We start from the raw sequence: 17,899 nt of genomic DNA on the forward strand, positions 1-17,899 counted from the left end.
AAACCCAGGCACAGTTCCGCAGTAAGATACGCGTCAATTGGTGTTCTTTATCCTTGCGTGTAAACTCCATTTCCCAGGTTACCCCGGGACAAATCCGGGGGCGGAACTTCAGCGCTCCATGCTTGCGCCTGCGCGTGTGGTTGAGGATGGGCTGGCGGCAGGTCCGGGTCCGCTGGGTGGCACTGCAGGCGGCGGGCCATGGTGGTTTGGATTGAGCCGGGCCCGGCCGGGGCGCCGAGTCGGAGGCGGTGGCAGTGAGCGGCGGCAGAGGCTGCGGGGCTCGGTTTGGCTGACTGGGGAGTCGGCAGGCGGCAGGTAAGGGCGAAGCCTCGGCCCTTGCTCCCCATCCTAGTCCCTTTTTCTGGGTCGGGCAATGCCCTGGGGCCTTGTCTTGAGTCCGGGTTCCTGCTCTCTCCTCGCCCTGCCCTGCGGGGCTGCGCCCTCCTCAGCCGGAGCGCACCTTGCGAGCAACCGTTACGTTCAGAGCAGGAAGGAAGGAGGTCAAGCGACCCAACTCGTCTGTTTCACAGATGTGGAACCTCAGATTCAGAGACCGGGTTTGACTTGTCCAAAATCTTCAAGATAGAGCCCAAACTGGAACCCGCGATTTTTGACTTCCAGTCCATCGCAGTTTCACCTCGCGGCTGTCATTGAGAAATAAAACCTTTTCCCGGTTTTTGTTTTGTTTTGTTTTTGAAAAGGAGTCTCGCTCTTTGGCCAGGCTGGAGTGCAGTGGCGCGATCTCTGCGCACTGCAACCTCCGCCTCCTGGCATCAAGCGATTCTCCTGCCTCAGCCTCCCGCGCAGCTGGGACTACAGGCGCGCGCCATCACGCCCAGCTAATTTTTGTATTTTCAGTAGAGACGGGGTTTCACTATGTTGGCCAGGATGGTCTCGATCTCTTGAGCCGCCCGCCTCAGCCTCCCAAAGTGCAGGAATTACAGGTGATTCCTCCCAAAGTGAGCCACCGCGCCCGGCCTTTTCCCGGTTTTTTAACTGTAGCTTCCAGTCCTGCGGTCCGATCCCCTTCGCGGCCTCCCATCCCCACTTAAGTAAGCTTTCTCAGGTTGAAAAAGCCGAACTCTGGTTGTGTGGGCCCGTCATCAAAAGATAAGCAGCCCCAAAATAAAGTTGCTACTTTTTCTTCTCAGCGTGTTACCCCAGAAGGGAGGTCTGCACGTGAATAAAATGCTACTCTTTATTGATGTCTGGTATCTCCTACTTGAGATTGCAAACATCCCGAGAGCAGCGTCCTTGTCCAGATGACATTGCCCACGACTTTGATCTCAGTTCACCTGACTTCTGATGGCTTTGCCGCCTGTCCCTCCCTGTCCCCTCAGTCGACTTTCCCCTTGGGAAACAGATGGTGACTTAGAGCCATTGGAAGAGGGAAGTGCTGTGGCCTGCAATCTCCTCCTGTCTGGTGGCAGACGACCACTATGGCCTGTGACTGTTACTGAGGGATGAGAGTACTCGGGCTTGTGCTTGGGGTGGTAGTAAAGCTGCGCTTTGCTCTGTTTCCTCCCCTGTTCACTGAGATTACCCCCTTCTTCCCTACACACATATTTTTGAATTTTGCTTTACCTCTATTTCCTGAGATGAAAAGTCTGGGCCAGGTGCGGTGGCCCGCCTGTAATCCCAGCACTTTGGGAGGCTGAGGCAGGCGCATCACCTGAGGTTGGGAGTTCGAGACCAGCCTGACCTACATGGAGAAACCCCGTCTGTACTAAAAAAATACAAAATTAGCCGGGCGTGGGGGTGCATGCCTGTAATCCCAGCTACTCAGGAGGCTGAGGCAGGAGAATTGCTTGAACCCAGGAGGCGGAGGTTGTGGTGAGCCCAGATTGTGCCATTGCACTCCAGCCTGGGCAACAAGAGCAAAACTCAGTCTCAAAAAAAAAAAAAAAAAAAGTTTGTATGTTCAGTTGCAGCCCACTTACTACATATATCAATTTCCTGGCACCCTGTACCCCATTAGCTAATGGAGAGAGGCCCTAGCTTCAGACTTTGTTCACCCAAATCTGTATCTGTGCATCTAGGAGCTTTCTATTTACACGGTTGGGCTGATTTCTGGTTGGGCTTGTTTTCAAAAATGACTTCTAGCTCCTAAGTGCCATGATTTTAATAACAGTTTGTATTTCTCTCTTTATTAATCAGACAGAATGATAGCAGGAGACACTTATTTAGAGTTATCACATTGGCAAGAGTGTCCTTGTTGGTATTTGTAGGACAGATAGACATCTGGCCAGGCTTTCCACTTCTGCATCCCTCCAGGTCATTCGTTCAACAAATATTTGAGTACTTCCATGAGCCAAGTATTGTGCTAAGTGCTTTATAAACATTTCATTTACACTTACCAAATACAGTTTGCCCTTCATACCTGTGAGCTTCACATCGCAGATTCAACCAACCATGGATTGGAAATACTTGGGGGCAGCCGGGGGTGGTGGCTTACGCCTATAATCCCAGCACTTTGGGAGGCCAAGGCAGGCAGATCACCTGAGGTCAGGAGTTTAAGACCAGCCTTGCCAACATTGTGAAACCCTGTCTCTATTAAAAATACAAACATTTGCTGGGGGAGGTGACGGGTGCCTGTAATCCCAGCTACTTGGGAGGCAGAGGCAGGGAGAATTGCTTGAACCCAGGAGACAGAGGTTGCAGTGAGCCGAGATCTTGCCACTGTACTTCAGCCTGGGCAACAGAGCAAGACTTCATCTCAAAAACAAACAAAAAAAGTGTTTATGTGTAGCATTTACTTTGTATTAGGTATTATGAGTAATCTAGAAATGATTTAAAGTATATGGGAGGATATGTATAGGTTATATGCAAATACTATGCCATTTTATTTTATTTATTTATTTATTTTTGAGACGGAGTCTCTCTCTGTCGCCCAGGCTGCAGTGCAGTGGCCAGATCGCAGCTCACTGCAAGCTCCGCCTCCCGGGTTTACGCCATTCTCCTGCCTCAGCCTCCCAAGTAGCTGGGACTACAGGCGCCCGCCACCTCGCCCGGCTAGTTTTTTTGTATTTTGTAGTAGAGACGGGGTTTCACCGTGTTAGCCAGGATGGTCTCGATCTCCTGAGCTCGTGATCCGCCCGTCTCGGCCTCCCAAAGTGCTGGGATTACAGGCTTGAGCCACCGCGCCCGGCCTATGCCATTTTATAACAGATTTGAGCATCCATAGATTTTGGTATCTGAAGGGAGGACTGGAACCAATCCCTCCGCAGATACGGGCGTTGACTGTATCCGTATAGTTACAGAATCAATAAGGGTGAGAGCTGGAAGGGACTTCAGCATTTAATCCCACTCCCTCACTGAATGTGAACACAAGGAGATTGAGTCCCAGCAGGGTTGAATGATTTGTCCGAGGCTACAGAACTGCTTAGGGACAGAATTGAACCCTAAGGAATTGGGTAAATCTAGTCCTTGAGGCAGGCATTTCCTGTAGCGCTCAGGAATTTAGGACGTGGTTGAGAATGATCTGAAAAGTGGAGAACAGAAGTTTTTTTTTTTTAAGACTAGAAGAGGTGTGAAGTAGCATATAATTCGAGTTTATTACAAATGAGGAATGCATTGGATTTGCATGCTAATACTACAAAAAGTATTTTGGCAAATAGGAAACTCTCCATTAGCTATAGAAAGGGAATGAACAGTGATGTGGACAGTCCCACAGCCACCTAGATTTGTTGTGGGGTAATCTGTTTTGTCCCACTCTTACATTTGATTGTGGGTATCTACCACTTTAAAAATTCATGCTACAAGCCAAATCATGCCTCCAAACAATAGGGGTGGAAGTTTGAGCTTGAGCTTTTTTAAAAAAAATTTTTTTTGAGATGGAGTCTTACTCTTGTCTCCCAGGCTGGAGTGCACTGGTGTGATCTCGGCTCACTGCAACCTCCACCTCCCGGGTTTACGCCATTCTCCTGCCTCAGGCTCCCAAGTAGCCAGGATTACAGGCATGTGCCACCGTGCCCAGCTATTTTTTTGTATTTTCAGTAGAGACAAAGTTTCACCATGTTGGCCAGGCTGGTCTCTAACTCCTGACCTCAAGTGATCCACCTGCCTCAGCCTCCCAAAGTGTTGGGAGTACAGGCGTGAGCCACCATGCCTGGCCTTTTTTTATCTTTTCTACACTCCCTTTAATTCTTTTAGCTTCCTAGGAGGTGACAGGAACAGACGGTTTATTTATCCTGGTGCTGTGTAGGTCCCTACCGAATTGTGCTTTCTCCTCTGTAGACCTTGTCTGCTGAGTTCGTTTTCGCCTTAGAGCTTACAGGGCTTGTGCAAGGAGGTAATTAAGTGTTTTCTTTGAAAGGTCTTTTGTGGGGATGAGCCAGGGTGCAAGGAGAGTACAGTGCTCCAGTTACAGAATTGAAACCGTCCCTGCAGTGGAGCAGCCTCCTCCAGTTTCTGTTGGGTTTTGAGCTACCTGTTAAGTAAGTCAATGGGGTTGTCAAGGACAAAGCAGCCCTCCCTGGCTGCCTCAGGGCAAAATCAGATAATTTTTCTTTCTGGTGAAAGTATTTAATCTAGGCCGGGCGCGGTGGCTCAAGCCTGTAATCCCAGCACTTTGGGAGGCCGAGACGGGCGGATCACGAGGTCGGGAGATCGAGACCATCCTGGTTAACACGGTGAAACCCCGTCTCTACTAAAAAATACAAAAAACTAGCCGGGCGAGGTGGCGGGCGCCTGTAGTCCCGGCTACTCGGGAGGCTGAGGCAGGAGAATGGCGTGAACCCGGGAGGCGGAGCTTGCAGTGAGCTGAGATCCGGCCACTGCACTCCAGCCTGGGTGACAGAGCGAGACTCCGTCTCAAAAAAAAAAAAAAAAAAAAAAAGAAAGTATTTAATCTGCAGAACTGATGAAACTGTCATCTGTTAGCGCATCTGTGTCTTCTGGTCATTGCCCAGGTAGCTGATCTCTTCCCATGGCTGCTGCATGAGGTAGAAACTGCAGAGAGGAGATGGAGGCACTGGTAGAGGTGCCACAGAAGCAGTGAACTGGGAAGTCTGGTTGGGCAGCTTGGGGCTAAGGCAGCAGCTGCAGAGAAGGTTCTTGAGTGTCTAATTAGACTGGGGCAGTGGAGTCCATCAGAGAGGTCAGGCCCCCAAGGCCTTCATGAATCAACATGGAGGTCCCCTCCCATTGCTCGTGACTCCTTCCTGTGGTTTTGGCTCAGAATACCTGGAGTTATCTTAGCTACCATTTCCTTAGGAGTGGGGCTGGGAATGGAATTGGAGACAAAGTATTTTCTGTCATGCAAGGGGTAGCTGGCTGTCCTGACAGGAGACAGGGAATGTCATGCTACCAGGTTGAGTCGGCTAGCCTGTGACGTCAGCCCAGAGGGAATAGGAAGGAAGAGTATCTTTTGCCAAGACTTAAATAGCACCAGGGAATATCTCGGTGCAGGATCCACATTCTGTGTACTCATTCCTCCACTGGCTGTTCTTTGGTGAGGAGTAATCGTCTGAAGGTAGGTTGATGCGCCAACGCAGTCAGGAAGCCTGGGCGATCTCTGCTACGGTGGCCATGCCCAGAGACACAGTGGGTAGCTTTGTCCATGTGGGCCACACTCCACCCAAAGGTCTGTCTACACAGACAATTCCTAAGACTGCTTTGGTTTGGAGCAGCCTTTCTCACCCTTCCCTGTGGCCTGTTGCTTTAGGTGTGCATCACCTTGGATTTGCTATGCAACCATGTGGTGTAATATAAGTACGATTTCTGCAGGCTCAGAACCGTCAGTCTTACCCCCTTACTCTGGTTGGAACATGGGCACTGTCCGTAGAAAAATGAAGTAACCTCCCTACTTCTCATAGTTGGTGACTGGCCTAGCTGGGTCTTAGTCTCAGGTCTTTGCCCTCCCAGTGAGTACTCTAGGCCTTCCCACTAGTGGGTTGGGAAGGGAGGGCTCAGACTAGATCCTCACAATGGTGTGCTCTCCTAGGAACCATGCGAGGCCAGCGGAGCCTGCTGCTGGGCCCAGCCCGCCTCTGCCTCCGCCTGCTTCTGCTGCTGGGCTACAGGCGCCGCTGTCCACCTCTGCTCCGGGGTCTAGTACAGCGCTGGCGCTACGGCAAGGTCTGTCTGCGCTCCCTGCTCTACAACTCCTTTGGGGGCAGTGACACTGCTGTTGATGCTGCCTTTGAGCCTGTCTACTGGCTGGTAGACAATGTGATCCGCTGGTTTGGAGTGGTGAGTGATGTCCAGGGAGCAGGAAAAGGGGTATTGTGGGGAGCAGAGGGACATGTCTCTGACAGACTCAACCCAGGTTTTGGAGGCCGGCCCCCACCCCTAGGGAAACTCTGAGTCTGCTTTGGGCATAGCTCTTGCGCTATGTCTCCCTGACCTTGCTGGTGTTGGCAGGTGTTCGTAGTCCTGGTGATCGTGCTGACAGGCTCCATTGTGGCTATCGCCTACCTATGTGTCCTGCCTCTCATCCTCCGAACCTACTCAGTGCCACGACTCTGCTGGCATTTCTTCTATAGCCACTGGAATCTGATCCTGATTGTCTTCCACTACTACCAGGCCATCACCACTCCGCCTGGGTACCCACCCCAGGTGGGTCCTCACAGGGGCACTGGGGGAAGTTGCTGGCTATGGGACCTGGTCCCAGGAGTGGGGAGAGTACCTTGGTATGTTTTGAGACAGAACTGGTGCTGCCACAGTTATGCTCTCCCTTCACACAGGGCAGGAATGATATCGCCACGGTCTCCATCTGTAAGAAGTGCATTTACCCCAAGCCAGCCCGAACACACCACTGCAGCATCTGCAACAGGTGGGTCTTGGCTTTGCTCTCTGGGAATCCCAGCTGTGGCCCTTCTGCTGTAGCCCTAGGGCAAAACCTCACCTTGAGTTTGCTAAGACATAGGTGAAGCACCCATCATGTCCCAGGCGATGTGCCCTCTTCTCCTGACACCTCATCCTTACGATGGTCCTGTGAGTTAGGCATTATTACCACTTGTGAAAACCGAGGTTTGGAGAGATGAATTACCTTGTCCAGTATCTTATAGCTATTAAACTGCAGAGCTGGGTTTGAAGCAAGGCCTGGCTGTCTTCAAAGTCTGTGCCCTTTCCACCTCAGCAGGATGATGTCAGAATTGGCACTGACATCTCAAGAACTTTGGCCACCGTAACAGAGCCTGTGTCCCTTCCTCACAGGTGTGTGCTGAAGATGGATCACCACTGCCGTATCCTTTTGCTTCCTCTTCTGCCTGAGGCCTTCCTTAGCTCCAGAGTACTGTACAGGGTTAATGACCACCATTTTAGCATCACCCTGTAGAGAACACTGGAGTTGAGGAGTTGTGGGGGCTGACCATCTCCTGGGGGAGCAGGAAGCTCACACTCTAGGACAGATCTTCTTGGAGCAAGGAATCTTTTAACAGCTCTTTCTTTTCTAAACTCTCATGCTAACAGCTATTGGATGGAAAGAGATGTTTGAGCTTCTGTGGTTGTTCACTGGGTACGCCAGATAGAACTATGGGTCCCCGTCTGCTGTTCCACACAGATGTCTGGCTGACTCCAGCTAGGCGGAAATATCGGCAGATTCATTTTAGTGAAGGATTTCAGTTTCTGTGACTTCCTGGTGGGACCTGAATGCTCTGAAAAGCTTTGAGCACTTCTACCTCAACCTTGGGTGTAAAGTCTTGTATTTTCTTGCCTTTGGAAAGTAGTTCTTAGTGACCGGAAGCCTGAGGCTTGGGTGATGTTGTCACGAACCAGGGATGAATCCGAGGGGCCTGGACACCGCCTGAAATTGTGTTTGATTCTAGTCCTTAATCATTTCCCAACCAGCCTGGCTAAACAATTGTGTGGGCCACTATAACCATCGATACTTCTTCTCATTCTGCTTTTTCATGACTCTGGGCTGTGTCTACTGCAGCTATGGAAGTTGGGACCTTTTCCGGGAGGCTTATGCTGCCATTGAGGTGAGCTCGTTGTCAGGAATAGGGCAGCTTGGTAGTGCAGAACTTTGAGATGTAGAATCTGTCCCTAAGGAATGGGGCAGTAGCACCCCATCCTAGAGGCGTGAGAGTATAACCAGCACTGTTTTCCATCCCCTTAGAAAATGAAACAGCTCGACAAGAACAAACTACAGGCGGTTGCCAACCAGGTGGGCTGTCCCCACCCCACTGCCTCCTGCTGCTCAGGCCTGGGGGCATAGAGTTGCTCAGGCAACTGGGGCCGACCTGCCCATTTAGTTGTAGAGGCTGCTGAGAGGCCACTCTAGACCAGATCAGGAGTGTTCAGGCAGACTGGCTGTGGTGGGTAAACTAAGTGACCTACAGGCAAGCTGGAAGTTCCTGGTATTTGACAGTTTTGGCTATCTATCCCATCATCACCTCTCTTCGGCCGAGCAAGCAATCTGCCTTGGTGACGGCCTGAGCAGCAAGGAGTCTATGTTAGTCTGTGTAATGGGGTTCCAGGGGACAGAGATCAGGCTGAGCCAGTCTGATCATCCCTTGCACCTGGTCTATCTTCATCTGGATCATCCCTGCCCCCAGTACCTTTTAGGACTCCTTAATCTGCTGAACCCATCTTGGGCCCATATTGATTGTATTTCTGCTGCCGTTTCACAGTCCCTAGTGGTTCTCCTCACTCCACTCAGTCCATTCTGGGTATGGTCTGGTCTCCTCTCTTGGGGATGCAGCCGCGCAGTGAAGGAGTTCTGGCTGGGGATTGGAGTGGCTTCCCCTGGAGCCCCATCTGTGTTGTCACTCTAAAGGCCCAGGGTCAGCTCCTCCTGTGCTTCACCATCCTGTCCAGACCCTGCTCTGCTGCCCAGTGTTTGTCCATGTGGTGATGCCGCTGGGCTTGGTCCACCCATCTTCGCTGCTACCCTGACTCCTCTGTGGCTTTACCCCGTTTTCTCTGCCTGGGTTTGGATCACTTCCTGCCTATAGGTGCTGGGGCCGTTGCTGGAGACCCACGGAGCAAATGAGCCAGCTTTGCTGTTTTCTTTTTCTAGACTTATCACCAGACCCCACCACCCATCTTCTCCTTTCGAGAAAGGATGACTCACAAGAGTCTTGTCTACCTCTGGTTCCTGTGCAGGTATTTAATTTTGATAGTTTTAAGGGAGGGGAAGCTTCAGAAAAAAAGTTTTTTAGGTGCCCACATGCAGGCGGAAACCCATTCCTAAGTGAACTGCTACTGTTTTAGTCTAATTTAGGTTGTCAAAGAGCCAGCACTTTTCTAAAGCATTTCGGGGCAGGGAGCACTGAGGATATTGGCATTGCTTATTACTAAGCACATGGATACAAGTATATGCTTGATATGTAACCAAAGTAAGTTAAACTCCTTATTTATAGATGAGGAAAACTGAAAATTGGGGGCCAAGGGGCGGTGAAGTGACTTGTTCTATGATACACAGCTAGTAGGAATAGTAGCACTGGAATTTGAATTTCTTGCCATCCCATTCCAACCCTGGGTGCTTTTACTACCTCCCACTATCTCCCAAGCATGGGTATTTTAGGAAATATAGAACATTTTCTCAGTAATACAGACTTCTCTACTCTCCTTTCTGCATACTCTCTTATTTTCCTTTAACAACAACAACAGAGATGGAGTCTTGCTATGTTGCCCATGCTAGACTCAAATGATCTTCCTATCTCAGCCTCCCGAGTTGCTGGGACTACTAGGCATGAGCTACTATGCCTGGCTTCACATCATTTATTCTTAGGCCACTTTGATGCTTTTTCATTGATGCTCTTTATAGACATAATGAAGTAAAAGTTTATCTAGGATATATGCTGGGAGGTGAGGAAGACTTAGGTAGAGAGGTTACAAGCCAGTTGTTACTGCTTAGCTCAATTTCAGACATACTTCCTCCAGCCCTCTCTAAACTACCCACCAGTCTTCGCCCCTCTTTTCTTAGTTCTGTGGCACTTGCCCTGGGTGCCCTAACTGTATGGCATGCTGTTCTCATCAGTCGAGGTGAGACTAGCATCGAAAGGCACATCAACAAGAAGGAGAGACGTCGGCTACAGGCCAAGGGCAGAGTGAGTAGGGTTAAAGGCTCCGGGTGGGTAGGTGGGTAACTGAACCTGCTCTCCTGTAAACAGGCCATGGGCAGGGCTGACTAGGGCAAGCATTGTAAAAGGCCAGAACTACTCTACCTGAGCTTTAGCTTAGCCAGTTTAGTCTCAAAAATTAGAAGTTCAAAGAAACGTGTTTTTCTTGGCTCCAGGTATTTAGGAATCCTTACAACTACGGCTGCTTGGACAACTGGAAGGTATTCCTGGGTGTGGACACAGGAAGGTAATGTAAGACACACAGACTAATGCGGTCCAACAGAATGCTGTGATGAGAAAGATGTTCTGTGCCTGTGAGCACTTAGAATATGGCTAGTAGCTACTGTGTTAGCACAGTTCTAGACTCTACGAATAGAGATCATTGTTCATTTGAACCTAAGAGGCTTGAGGCCAACACTGTGTGGTTTTAAGTAACAGATAAGGCTTCAACATGACTACGGTAGAATCCTAGGAAAGCTGTGCTCAGGAAGGGGCCTCTGGTTGTAGGATTCGGTGGCCACCAGTCACCTCTCACTTGGAGAGCAGTGTCTAGAGTTCAAGCCAATAATTTGTGAGATGAAAATAATCTACTTGTCACAGAGGCCCTAAGACAGTAATTGGAGCTACCTCTCAGCCCAAGACAAGGGGAAACAATTTTTCTTTTTTTTTTTTTTTGAGACGGAGTCTTGCTCTGTTGCCCAGGGTGGAGTGCAGTGGCGCGATCTCGGCTCACTGCAAGCTCCGCCTCCGGGGTTCACACCATTCTCCTGCCTCAGCCTCCCAAGTAGCTGGGACTACAGGTGCCCGCCACCACACCCGGCTAATTTTTGTTTTGTATTTTCCGTAGAGATGGGGTTTCACCATGTTAGCCAGGATGGTCTTGATCTGACCTCGTGATCCGCCCACCTCGGCCTCGCAAAGTGCTGGGATTACAGGTGTGAGCCACCGCACCTGGCTGGGGAAACAATTTTCCAAATGGCAATTACTGAGGCGATAACAATTAGATGAGCAGACGTGCCTTCCCTCCACCCTTTCCCATGTACATGACACTCCTATCACTGTGCTTAAAGTGGACCTTTAGAAGTTGAGCTCGAAACCTCAAAAGGCCTTCAAGGCACCAAAAGGTACATTTGTTGGATAAAATTGGGCAGAAAAAATTAGAACTTTTGTTACTTTCATGATTGACATCAAGGTAGCTTCAGGATACCTTGATGTATGCTTGTTAAGGAATGATGATCGGGAAGGACCAAGAATTCTTGGAACTCAGAGACATTTCTCTTTTCTCTTCTAGGCATTGGCTTACTCGGGTGCTCTTACCTTCTAGTCACCTGCCCCATGGGAATGGAATGAGCTGGGAGCCCCCTCCCTGGGTGACTGCTCACTCAGCCTCTGTGATGGCAGTGTGAGCTAGACTGTGTCAGCCACGACTTGAGCACTCATTCTGCTTCCTATGTTATTTCAAGGGCCTCCAAGGGCAACTTTTCTTGGAATCCTTGATCAAAAAGAGCCAGTGGGCCTGCTTTAGGGTACCATGCAGGACAATTCAAGGACCAGCCTTTTTGCCACTGCAGAAGAAAGACACAATATGGAGAAATCTTAGGACTGACATCCCTTTACTCAGGCAAACAGAAGTTCCAACCCCAGACTAGGGGTCAGGCAGCTAGCTACCTACCTTGCCCAGTGCTGACCAGGACCTCCTCCAGGATACAGCACTGGAGTTGGCCACCACCTCTCCTACTTGCTGTCTGAAAAAACACCTGACTAGTACAGCTGAGATCTTGGATTCTCAACAGGGCAAAGATACCAGACCTGCTGCTGAGGTCACTGCCACTTCTCACATGCTGCTGAAGGGAACAAAAATAAAGGTATTCGATTTTTAAAGATATGTAGCTTTTCACTCTCTGCCTCACAATAGGGCAGGGAAGGGGAAAGTCAGGGTCAAAACCTAGTGAGTAGGTGTTCTGGTCATGCCTCCTTTTTTTTTTTTTGGAGACGGAGTCTCACTCTGTCTCCTAGACTGGAGTGCAGGGGTGCGATCTCGACTCAGTGCAACCTCCGCCTCCCAGTTTCAAGTGATTCTTGTGTCTCAGCCTCCCAAGTAGCTGTGATTAAAGGCGTGTGCCACCATGTCTAATTTTTGTATTTTTAGTAGAGATGGGGTTTCACCCTGTTGGCCAGTCTGGTCTTGAATTCCTGACCTCCAGTGATCCATGCGCCTCAGCCTCCCCAAATGCTGGGATTATAGGCATCGGCCACCATGCCCAATCTAATTTTTTAAAAATTATTTGTAGAAATGGGTTCTTGCTGTATTGCCAGGGCTAGTCTGAAACTCCTAGCCTCAAGTGATCAGCCTGCCTCAGCCTCCTAAGGTGTTGGGTTTATAGGCCAGTCCCTGTCATTGTTCCTCCAGCTTGGTGCAGTGGCCCCTCGGGTTATATGAAGCATATGTGGGGTGGGGGAAATATCTGACAGCCCCTTACCAAAAGAAATCTTTATTCTTCAGCAGGTACACACATCCACCAGCCTCGGTCCTCAGGGCCACACTCATATGCACTCACCCCTCAGCAGCATATCGCCCCTTTTCTGACATACCAATACAAGAGACCCAGGACCCTAGATCTTTCTTCAAACACAAGTGTCTCACACACACTTATTTCACAAATCCACTAGAAATCTGGACTCTTATGTTCCTTGTACAGCCATGCAACAGGGGCCTAGCATTTGTGCTGTGTCTGTGGGAAAGGCAGTCAGAGGCCAGTGGTTTCCCTGCTTTGGGGACGATGGCTCGATAGTAATTCCAGGTTAGATTGTCAGAACAGTCTAGGCCAGGACTGAGGGCTCAGCTGCCAGGACTCCCCAGCAGAAACCTGTAGGCAGAAAGAAAGTTGGCGGCATTAGTGGTGAGGCTCATTTTGGTCCCATCTCTCCCCATGACCCAGAAACTCACCATTCCCCCCTGGCTGACACTGCTTCCTTGCGCACCAGTCTCTTCTTGTCATCCAGGGGTTTGGCTAAGGCCCGGATCACCTGTGGTTTGTACGGCAGCAGCTGTGGTGTCAGAGGATATAGAGGATATAATCAACCTTGCTCATCCAAGGCAGCTGAAAGTACCGCTTTTTTGATTCTGTACAAATAATATTCTGAGGAAAGTAAAACATCTTTAGCGATTCCAAGGGATGTTAAGTGGCAGGATGACCATTCTGTTACCTTCTGGGCCCAAGGAAAATAATCCTTGGGCCCAGAATTACAAGATCTGCACCTTGTAATTCAGATCTCAATTACACAGCAGGGTGGCCAACCCTACTTGACTAAGGCAAAAAGGTACTTACATGTCTCTTCTGAGATGTTCCCAGGCCAAGGAGGGACGCTTGAGGTACTTACCACAGGGGTGGGCAGGCGAGTGAGAGCATGCATGCACTGCAGTGCGGCGATCCGGACAGCCTGGAACACAACCACAAGGAGGTGAGAGCGTGCCCAGGGAGAGATGCTGGTGCCTAAAAGAGTTGCTGGGGCTCAACGCACCATGGAAGGGCTAGAGCTGAGGTTCAGAAACTTGGTGACGAGGGTGTCCACGTGAAGACTCATGACTTGGGGTGCTTCCAGTAGAAGAGGCTGAAGGCAGCTGAGGGTGGAGAGCTGTACCACACAGTCAGGGCAGGACAGGGCCTCCAGCAGCAAGGAAAGAAGCTAAGGGGCAATGGGCAAGGTGGGGGATGGCCACATAGTGAAGATCCTGGTTCTTGTCCCCTCCTCTTTCTAGCCCCATCTGAGGAAGAATAGCTTTGTCCTTTGCTTAGAAGCTCTGCCTGCAGGACTTACCGTGGGCAGCTCTGGCAAGAGCACAGGCTTGGGCAGCCTGTTAAGTACATGAGAAAGACCTTTCAAGTAGTTTGGCTTCACATCTGTAAAAAATGGAAAGGCTTAGAAGAGAAATTGGACTTCGATATATAGCTTGAGAATTCAATCCTGATCTGTGATGAGGCTGAGACATCAGCCTACAAAGGGCTGAAAAAGTCCTTCACGCTCAGAATAAGCAAGATACACCCATCAAAGGAAGAAGTGGGACAAGAATCTAGAAGTTTAGTCTTCTAGGCACAGACCACAATATAGCTCTAAAGAAGCAAGTGGCTCCTAAATTATCTTGGGGAATGTGGCCAAGCAAAGGAGAGGTGTGTATATGTGGGGCCTTTCTTTCAGACTCCTCACCTTGGGGAGCAGCATGGAAGCCCTGGACCAAAGCAGGCACATTATCAGTGAAGAACCGCTGGCGGAACATGATCCGCACTTCAGCATGGCCAGCACGAGTCAACACGTCAGTGCAGTCAGACATGAGCAGAGAGAAGCCGTCCGCTGCTGCTGGACCTAATTCTGGGTCATTCAGGAGGTCCATGAGCTGGAGAAAAAAGAGCCTTTGAGGTACATCAGGGAAGAAGAATCTTAAGTGCCAAAGATGAGAATGGGGCTGGGTATGGTGGCTCATGCCTATAATCCTGGCACTTTGGGAGGCCAAGGCAGGTAGACTGCTTGAGCCTAGGAGTCTGGGCAACATGGCCAGACCCAGTTCTTACAAAAAATACAAAAATTAGCTGGGTGTGGTGGGGTGCCCCTGTAGTCCCAACTACTTGGGAGGCTGAAGTGGGAGGATCACTGAGCCTACGGAGGTTGAGGCTGGAGTGAGCTGTGATCGCACCACTGCACTCCAGCCTGGGCAACAGAGTGAGACCCTGTCTCAAAAAAAAAAAAAAAAAAAAAAAAACCCACACAGAGGAGGATGGAAGTCCTTGGGAGGAATAGGAGCAACAAGAAAGTTTGTTTAGGTCCTGGGTTCTCCTGTCTCCAGAAAGGACGTACCCGGGCTGTAAGGCAGGAGCTGAGAGGATGGTATCTGAGCACTAGGGCCTTTGTTACCTGTAATTGGAGACACAGAGAGCAATTGGGGAATGACACTCAAACCCCAGAACCCAGAGACATAGATGTTTATAGTTTAGGGTCAAACAGGGACATTTTATTTAACCAGACATAACTGCCTCTCTGTCTAAACAGACTCTACTCCAACTCCTTACCCAGAGAAGAAGAGTGAAGGCCTGACTACGACAGGGCCCAGAGCCCAGGCCAGCCTCCACTTTGTCCACAGCCAGCTGTAGGAATTCATCCAGCTGTTGCCCTAAAAAGGAGAGGAAATGGTGACATAAAGGCTACACATTTTCCCTTTAACAATGAAGGATGCAAATCACTTAAGTGCAGAGCTCCCTGAGAAGCTGTTAGAAAGGGAAAATACCATTTTTGCCTGTGGACAAAATGATTGGACACCTGCAGAAGAGCCTGGTATTCTCATAATACAGAGGTGCTGCCATTTGAAAAGAGAGGGTTGTCACTAGCCCCACTGTAGGGAGTAGGATGGCAGAACTAGATTCTTTGTGCTCCCTTCTCTTCTTAGGTACTATAAAGCTCTGCCCAACTGTGGTCTTGATGCTTTTCCCACAGGCAGTCCCAGGACAGTGCTTGAGCAGTTGAAGCCCTATTAATGTTATTAGCAAGCTCCTTTTAAAAAGAGAATGAGAACTGAGCTATAAGGTTTCACGGGTAGTTGATTGTGGGAGGCTCCTTACACAGTCTGATCTCAGTACCTGCAGGGTGCTTGTTGAGGAGTCCTGCAAAGCACTTGGCAGCAGCGGTAGAAGAAAAGGGGCAGCTGTGGCAGCAGCTCAGTTCCAAAAGCTCCCGCATGAGTTGGTTCAGCTGAGGGATTTCCACCTACAGAAAACCTGGCCATGTAATGGACCCAGAGAACACCTGAACTCCAAGAGAACCAGTACACAGTGGCAGCAGGGACCGGGATGGATAAGAACTAACTCCTCTGGTGGGGGAAGTAAAAGATCAGCTTATCCTGTGGCAAATTTCAACCCAAAGTCACCTGGGATCCATTTCCCCTTGTCAAGGTTAAATAACGGTACTTCCCAAATGTGCTCACTTACATTTCGAGGCAGGGAGCAGACAAAGGCCATAAGCAGTGCAATCAGCCGCCTCTGCCCCGAGGCGTCATCCTATAAAAGAAGCAGAGCCCGATCAAACCTGCCAGCAATAGGCTTGTCTGCCCCTCTACCCATTCCAGATTAGCCCTAAAAAAACCAGCTTGAAGGATGTAAGTTGTAAGACTGTCACCTGGAATGGCTGGAATCGGCTTGGGAAGCTGTTTTCAGGCAGAAAGGAGACGTTGCCATCCAAGAAGAGGGGCACAATGTGTGTGACACTCTGGGCAGCTAACCTGGGGGCAAAGTACTAGGTATGACCAAGGAGCTAGGATTCTAAAGCAGCCCTCTCCTCCACAGACATGCTTTTCAACCTGGGGTTCAAATTAGGATCACCAAGTCAATGGGACATGCCCTGATCATTCATGCATTGAACAAATACTAATTTGGCACATATTATGTGCCAGTAATCATTTATATTCAGGTTCCCATCTGGGAAGTCAAGGTATGTTTTAAAATGCCCTACAGGTAATTCTTAAGCCCATCTGCAGCTAAGAACCACTGGTCCATGGCTTCCCACCCTCACAGTCCATGATGCTAAGAGCCCCTTCCTTTTGTTTTGTCAGCAAAACTTACAAGACAATTAACTGCACCCACATTTACATATAGGTAAAAGGACAGCTGACAAGGCAGCTACCTGTTGCTTCTTCCCAAGAATGCTATCCTCCCTGGGTTCAGGCCACATCCATGATTATACTTACTCAGGGCTCAGGTGGGTGGTAGCAGTGCCAATGACAGACACCATGGCAGCCAACACCTCATCCTCCAACAGTACTTTTTTCAGAACTGAGGGCTCCTTCTCTGCAAAACATACACATGCACACAATCACAAGACCATGACGGGTTCAAGAAATGGATGATTGGGTTCTGTCACCATCACTGACTCTGGGGCTTGACTCTAGCCATGACAGCAGTTCTTAATCTGGCCTCTGGTAGTGCTGTAGTCCTGAGAACCAGCAGGGCACTAGAAACAGGACTGGTCTGACCTGGGGCCACAGAGCGCTCTTGAGAACTCAGCACAGTCCTTAGACTAAGCCAACAGTGGGAAAGAAGGATAGCTAAGATGAACAGTCTTAACATAAGAAATAGAAATGTTGTCCCTGGTGTCCATGGAGATGCAAAGAAAAAAAAAACACAGTAATGTTGGTTTCTGAAAAAATTAAAAACATGCATTTTTCTTCATGAGTCCTTATTATTTATAGCAACTATCATATACTGAGTACTTCCTGTGTGGCAGGTACTATACACTATCTTATTTAGTCCTTACCAACTACCCTGTGAAACAGTTTTTCTTTTCTTTTTTTTTTTTTTGAGACAGGAACAGGATCTCGCTCTGTCACCCAGGCTTGAGTGCAGAGGCACAATCATGGCTCACTGCAGCCTTGAACTCCTGGGCTCAGGTTATCCTCCCACCTCAGCCTCTTGAGCAGCTGGGACTATAGGTATGCACCACTATGCCTGACTATTTGTAGGAACAGGGTCCCCTGTGTTGCCCAGGCTGGTCTCAAAACTCCTGGACTCAAGTGATCCTCCTATCTTGGCCTCCTGAAGTGCTGGGATTACAGGTGTGAACCACAGTGGTTCACAGGTGTGAACCACTATCCTATCTAGACTGGCCAGCCTAGACGGTACTCTATCTCCTCCTTACAAATGAGGAAATTGAGGCTTGGAAAGGCTGAATATCTTCACCTAAATTAGCACGTGGTAGAGCTGAGGCTGAAACCCAACCAGGTGGGCTTGACTCCAGAGTCCAATTCTAAGTAAACTAATCACATAGCACTTCAAGGGGAAAAGGTGTGCATTCTTTTGAATGTTGCTAACACTAGTAGATTTGGTTCCTGCCATTGGTCAGGGTGGCAC

The 17,899-nt window shown here is 49.4% G+C and overlaps 2 protein-coding genes across 49 annotated transcripts in view; one reads left to right on the forward strand and one right to left on the reverse strand.

Annotated features, from left to right (window-relative positions):
- The first annotated feature begins 138 nt into the window (after positions 1-138).
- On the forward strand, positions 139-17,217 carry ZDHHC16 (zDHHC palmitoyltransferase 16). 32 transcript variants are annotated; one of them, XR_010578056.1, is made up of 12 exons: positions 139-315; positions 5,945-6,192; positions 6,364-6,558; positions 6,687-6,775; positions 7,159-7,187; positions 7,792-7,925; positions 8,063-8,110; positions 8,966-9,051; positions 9,854-9,998; positions 10,187-10,257; positions 11,302-11,875; positions 15,054-17,217. XR_010578056.1 is itself a non-coding variant. In XM_065521226.2 (11 exons), the coding sequence occupies exons 2-11, from the start codon at positions 5,950-5,952 to the stop codon at positions 11,414-11,416; spliced, it is 1,155 nt and encodes a 384-aa protein (XP_065377298.1). In that variant the 5' UTR covers positions 139-315; positions 5,945-5,949; the 3' UTR covers positions 11,417-11,891. The 32 variants fall into 32 exon arrangements, 18 of the variants coding, with proteins under 18 accessions (XP_065377298.1, XP_045217236.1, XP_045217238.1 ...); XR_012418027.1 differs by having other exon boundaries at positions 9,875-9,998; XR_012418029.1 differs by lacking the exon at positions 9,854-9,998.
- Positions 12,487-17,899, reverse strand: part of MMS19 (MMS19 homolog, cytosolic iron-sulfur assembly component) — a 39,758-nt gene continuing 34,345 nt past the window's right edge. For 15 of the 17 annotated variants that reach the window (XM_045361309.2, XM_015456505.4, XM_015456502.4 and 12 more), the window contains 12 exons: positions 16,741-16,840; positions 16,173-16,275; positions 15,986-16,054; positions 15,638-15,764; positions 15,074-15,174; positions 14,862-14,918; positions 14,217-14,403; positions 13,830-13,912; positions 13,533-13,697; positions 13,392-13,451; positions 12,958-13,058; positions 12,487-12,877 (listed from right to left, as the gene is read on the reverse strand). In XM_045361309.2, coding sequence (XP_045217244.1) covers positions 12,850-12,877; positions 12,958-13,058; positions 13,392-13,451; positions 13,533-13,697; positions 13,830-13,912; positions 14,217-14,403; positions 14,862-14,918; positions 15,074-15,174; positions 15,638-15,764; positions 15,986-16,054; positions 16,173-16,275; positions 16,741-16,840 — 1,181 coding nt within the window. In that variant the 3' untranslated portion in view covers positions 12,487-12,849. The remainder of the gene's footprint in view (positions 12,878-12,957; positions 13,059-13,391; positions 13,452-13,532; positions 13,698-13,829; positions 13,913-14,216; positions 14,404-14,861; positions 14,919-15,073; positions 15,175-15,637; positions 15,765-15,985; positions 16,055-16,172; positions 16,276-16,740; positions 16,841-17,899) is intronic. The other 2 variants (XR_012418025.1, XR_012418024.1) reach the window with 1 other exon arrangement.

Source organism: Macaca fascicularis, chromosome 9, assembly GCF_037993035.2.
Source record: "Macaca fascicularis isolate 582-1 chromosome 9, T2T-MFA8v1.1".
Lineage (NCBI taxonomy): Eukaryota > Metazoa > Chordata > Mammalia > Primates > Cercopithecidae > Macaca > Macaca fascicularis.

Coding starts and splice junctions, on each gene's coding strand:
- ZDHHC16 (XM_065521226.2), top strand. CDS start 5,950: ATGCGAGGCCAGCGGAGCCTGCTGCTGGGCCCAGCCCGCCTCTGCCTC. Junction 8,111..8,965: donor TACAGGCGGTTGCCAACCAG/GTGGGCTGTCCC, acceptor TTCTTTTTCTAG/ACTTATCACCAGACCCCACC. Junction 9,052..9,853: donor TACCTCTGGTTCCTGTGCAG/GTATTTAATTTT, acceptor ACTACCCACCAG/TCTTCGCCCCTCTTTTCTTA.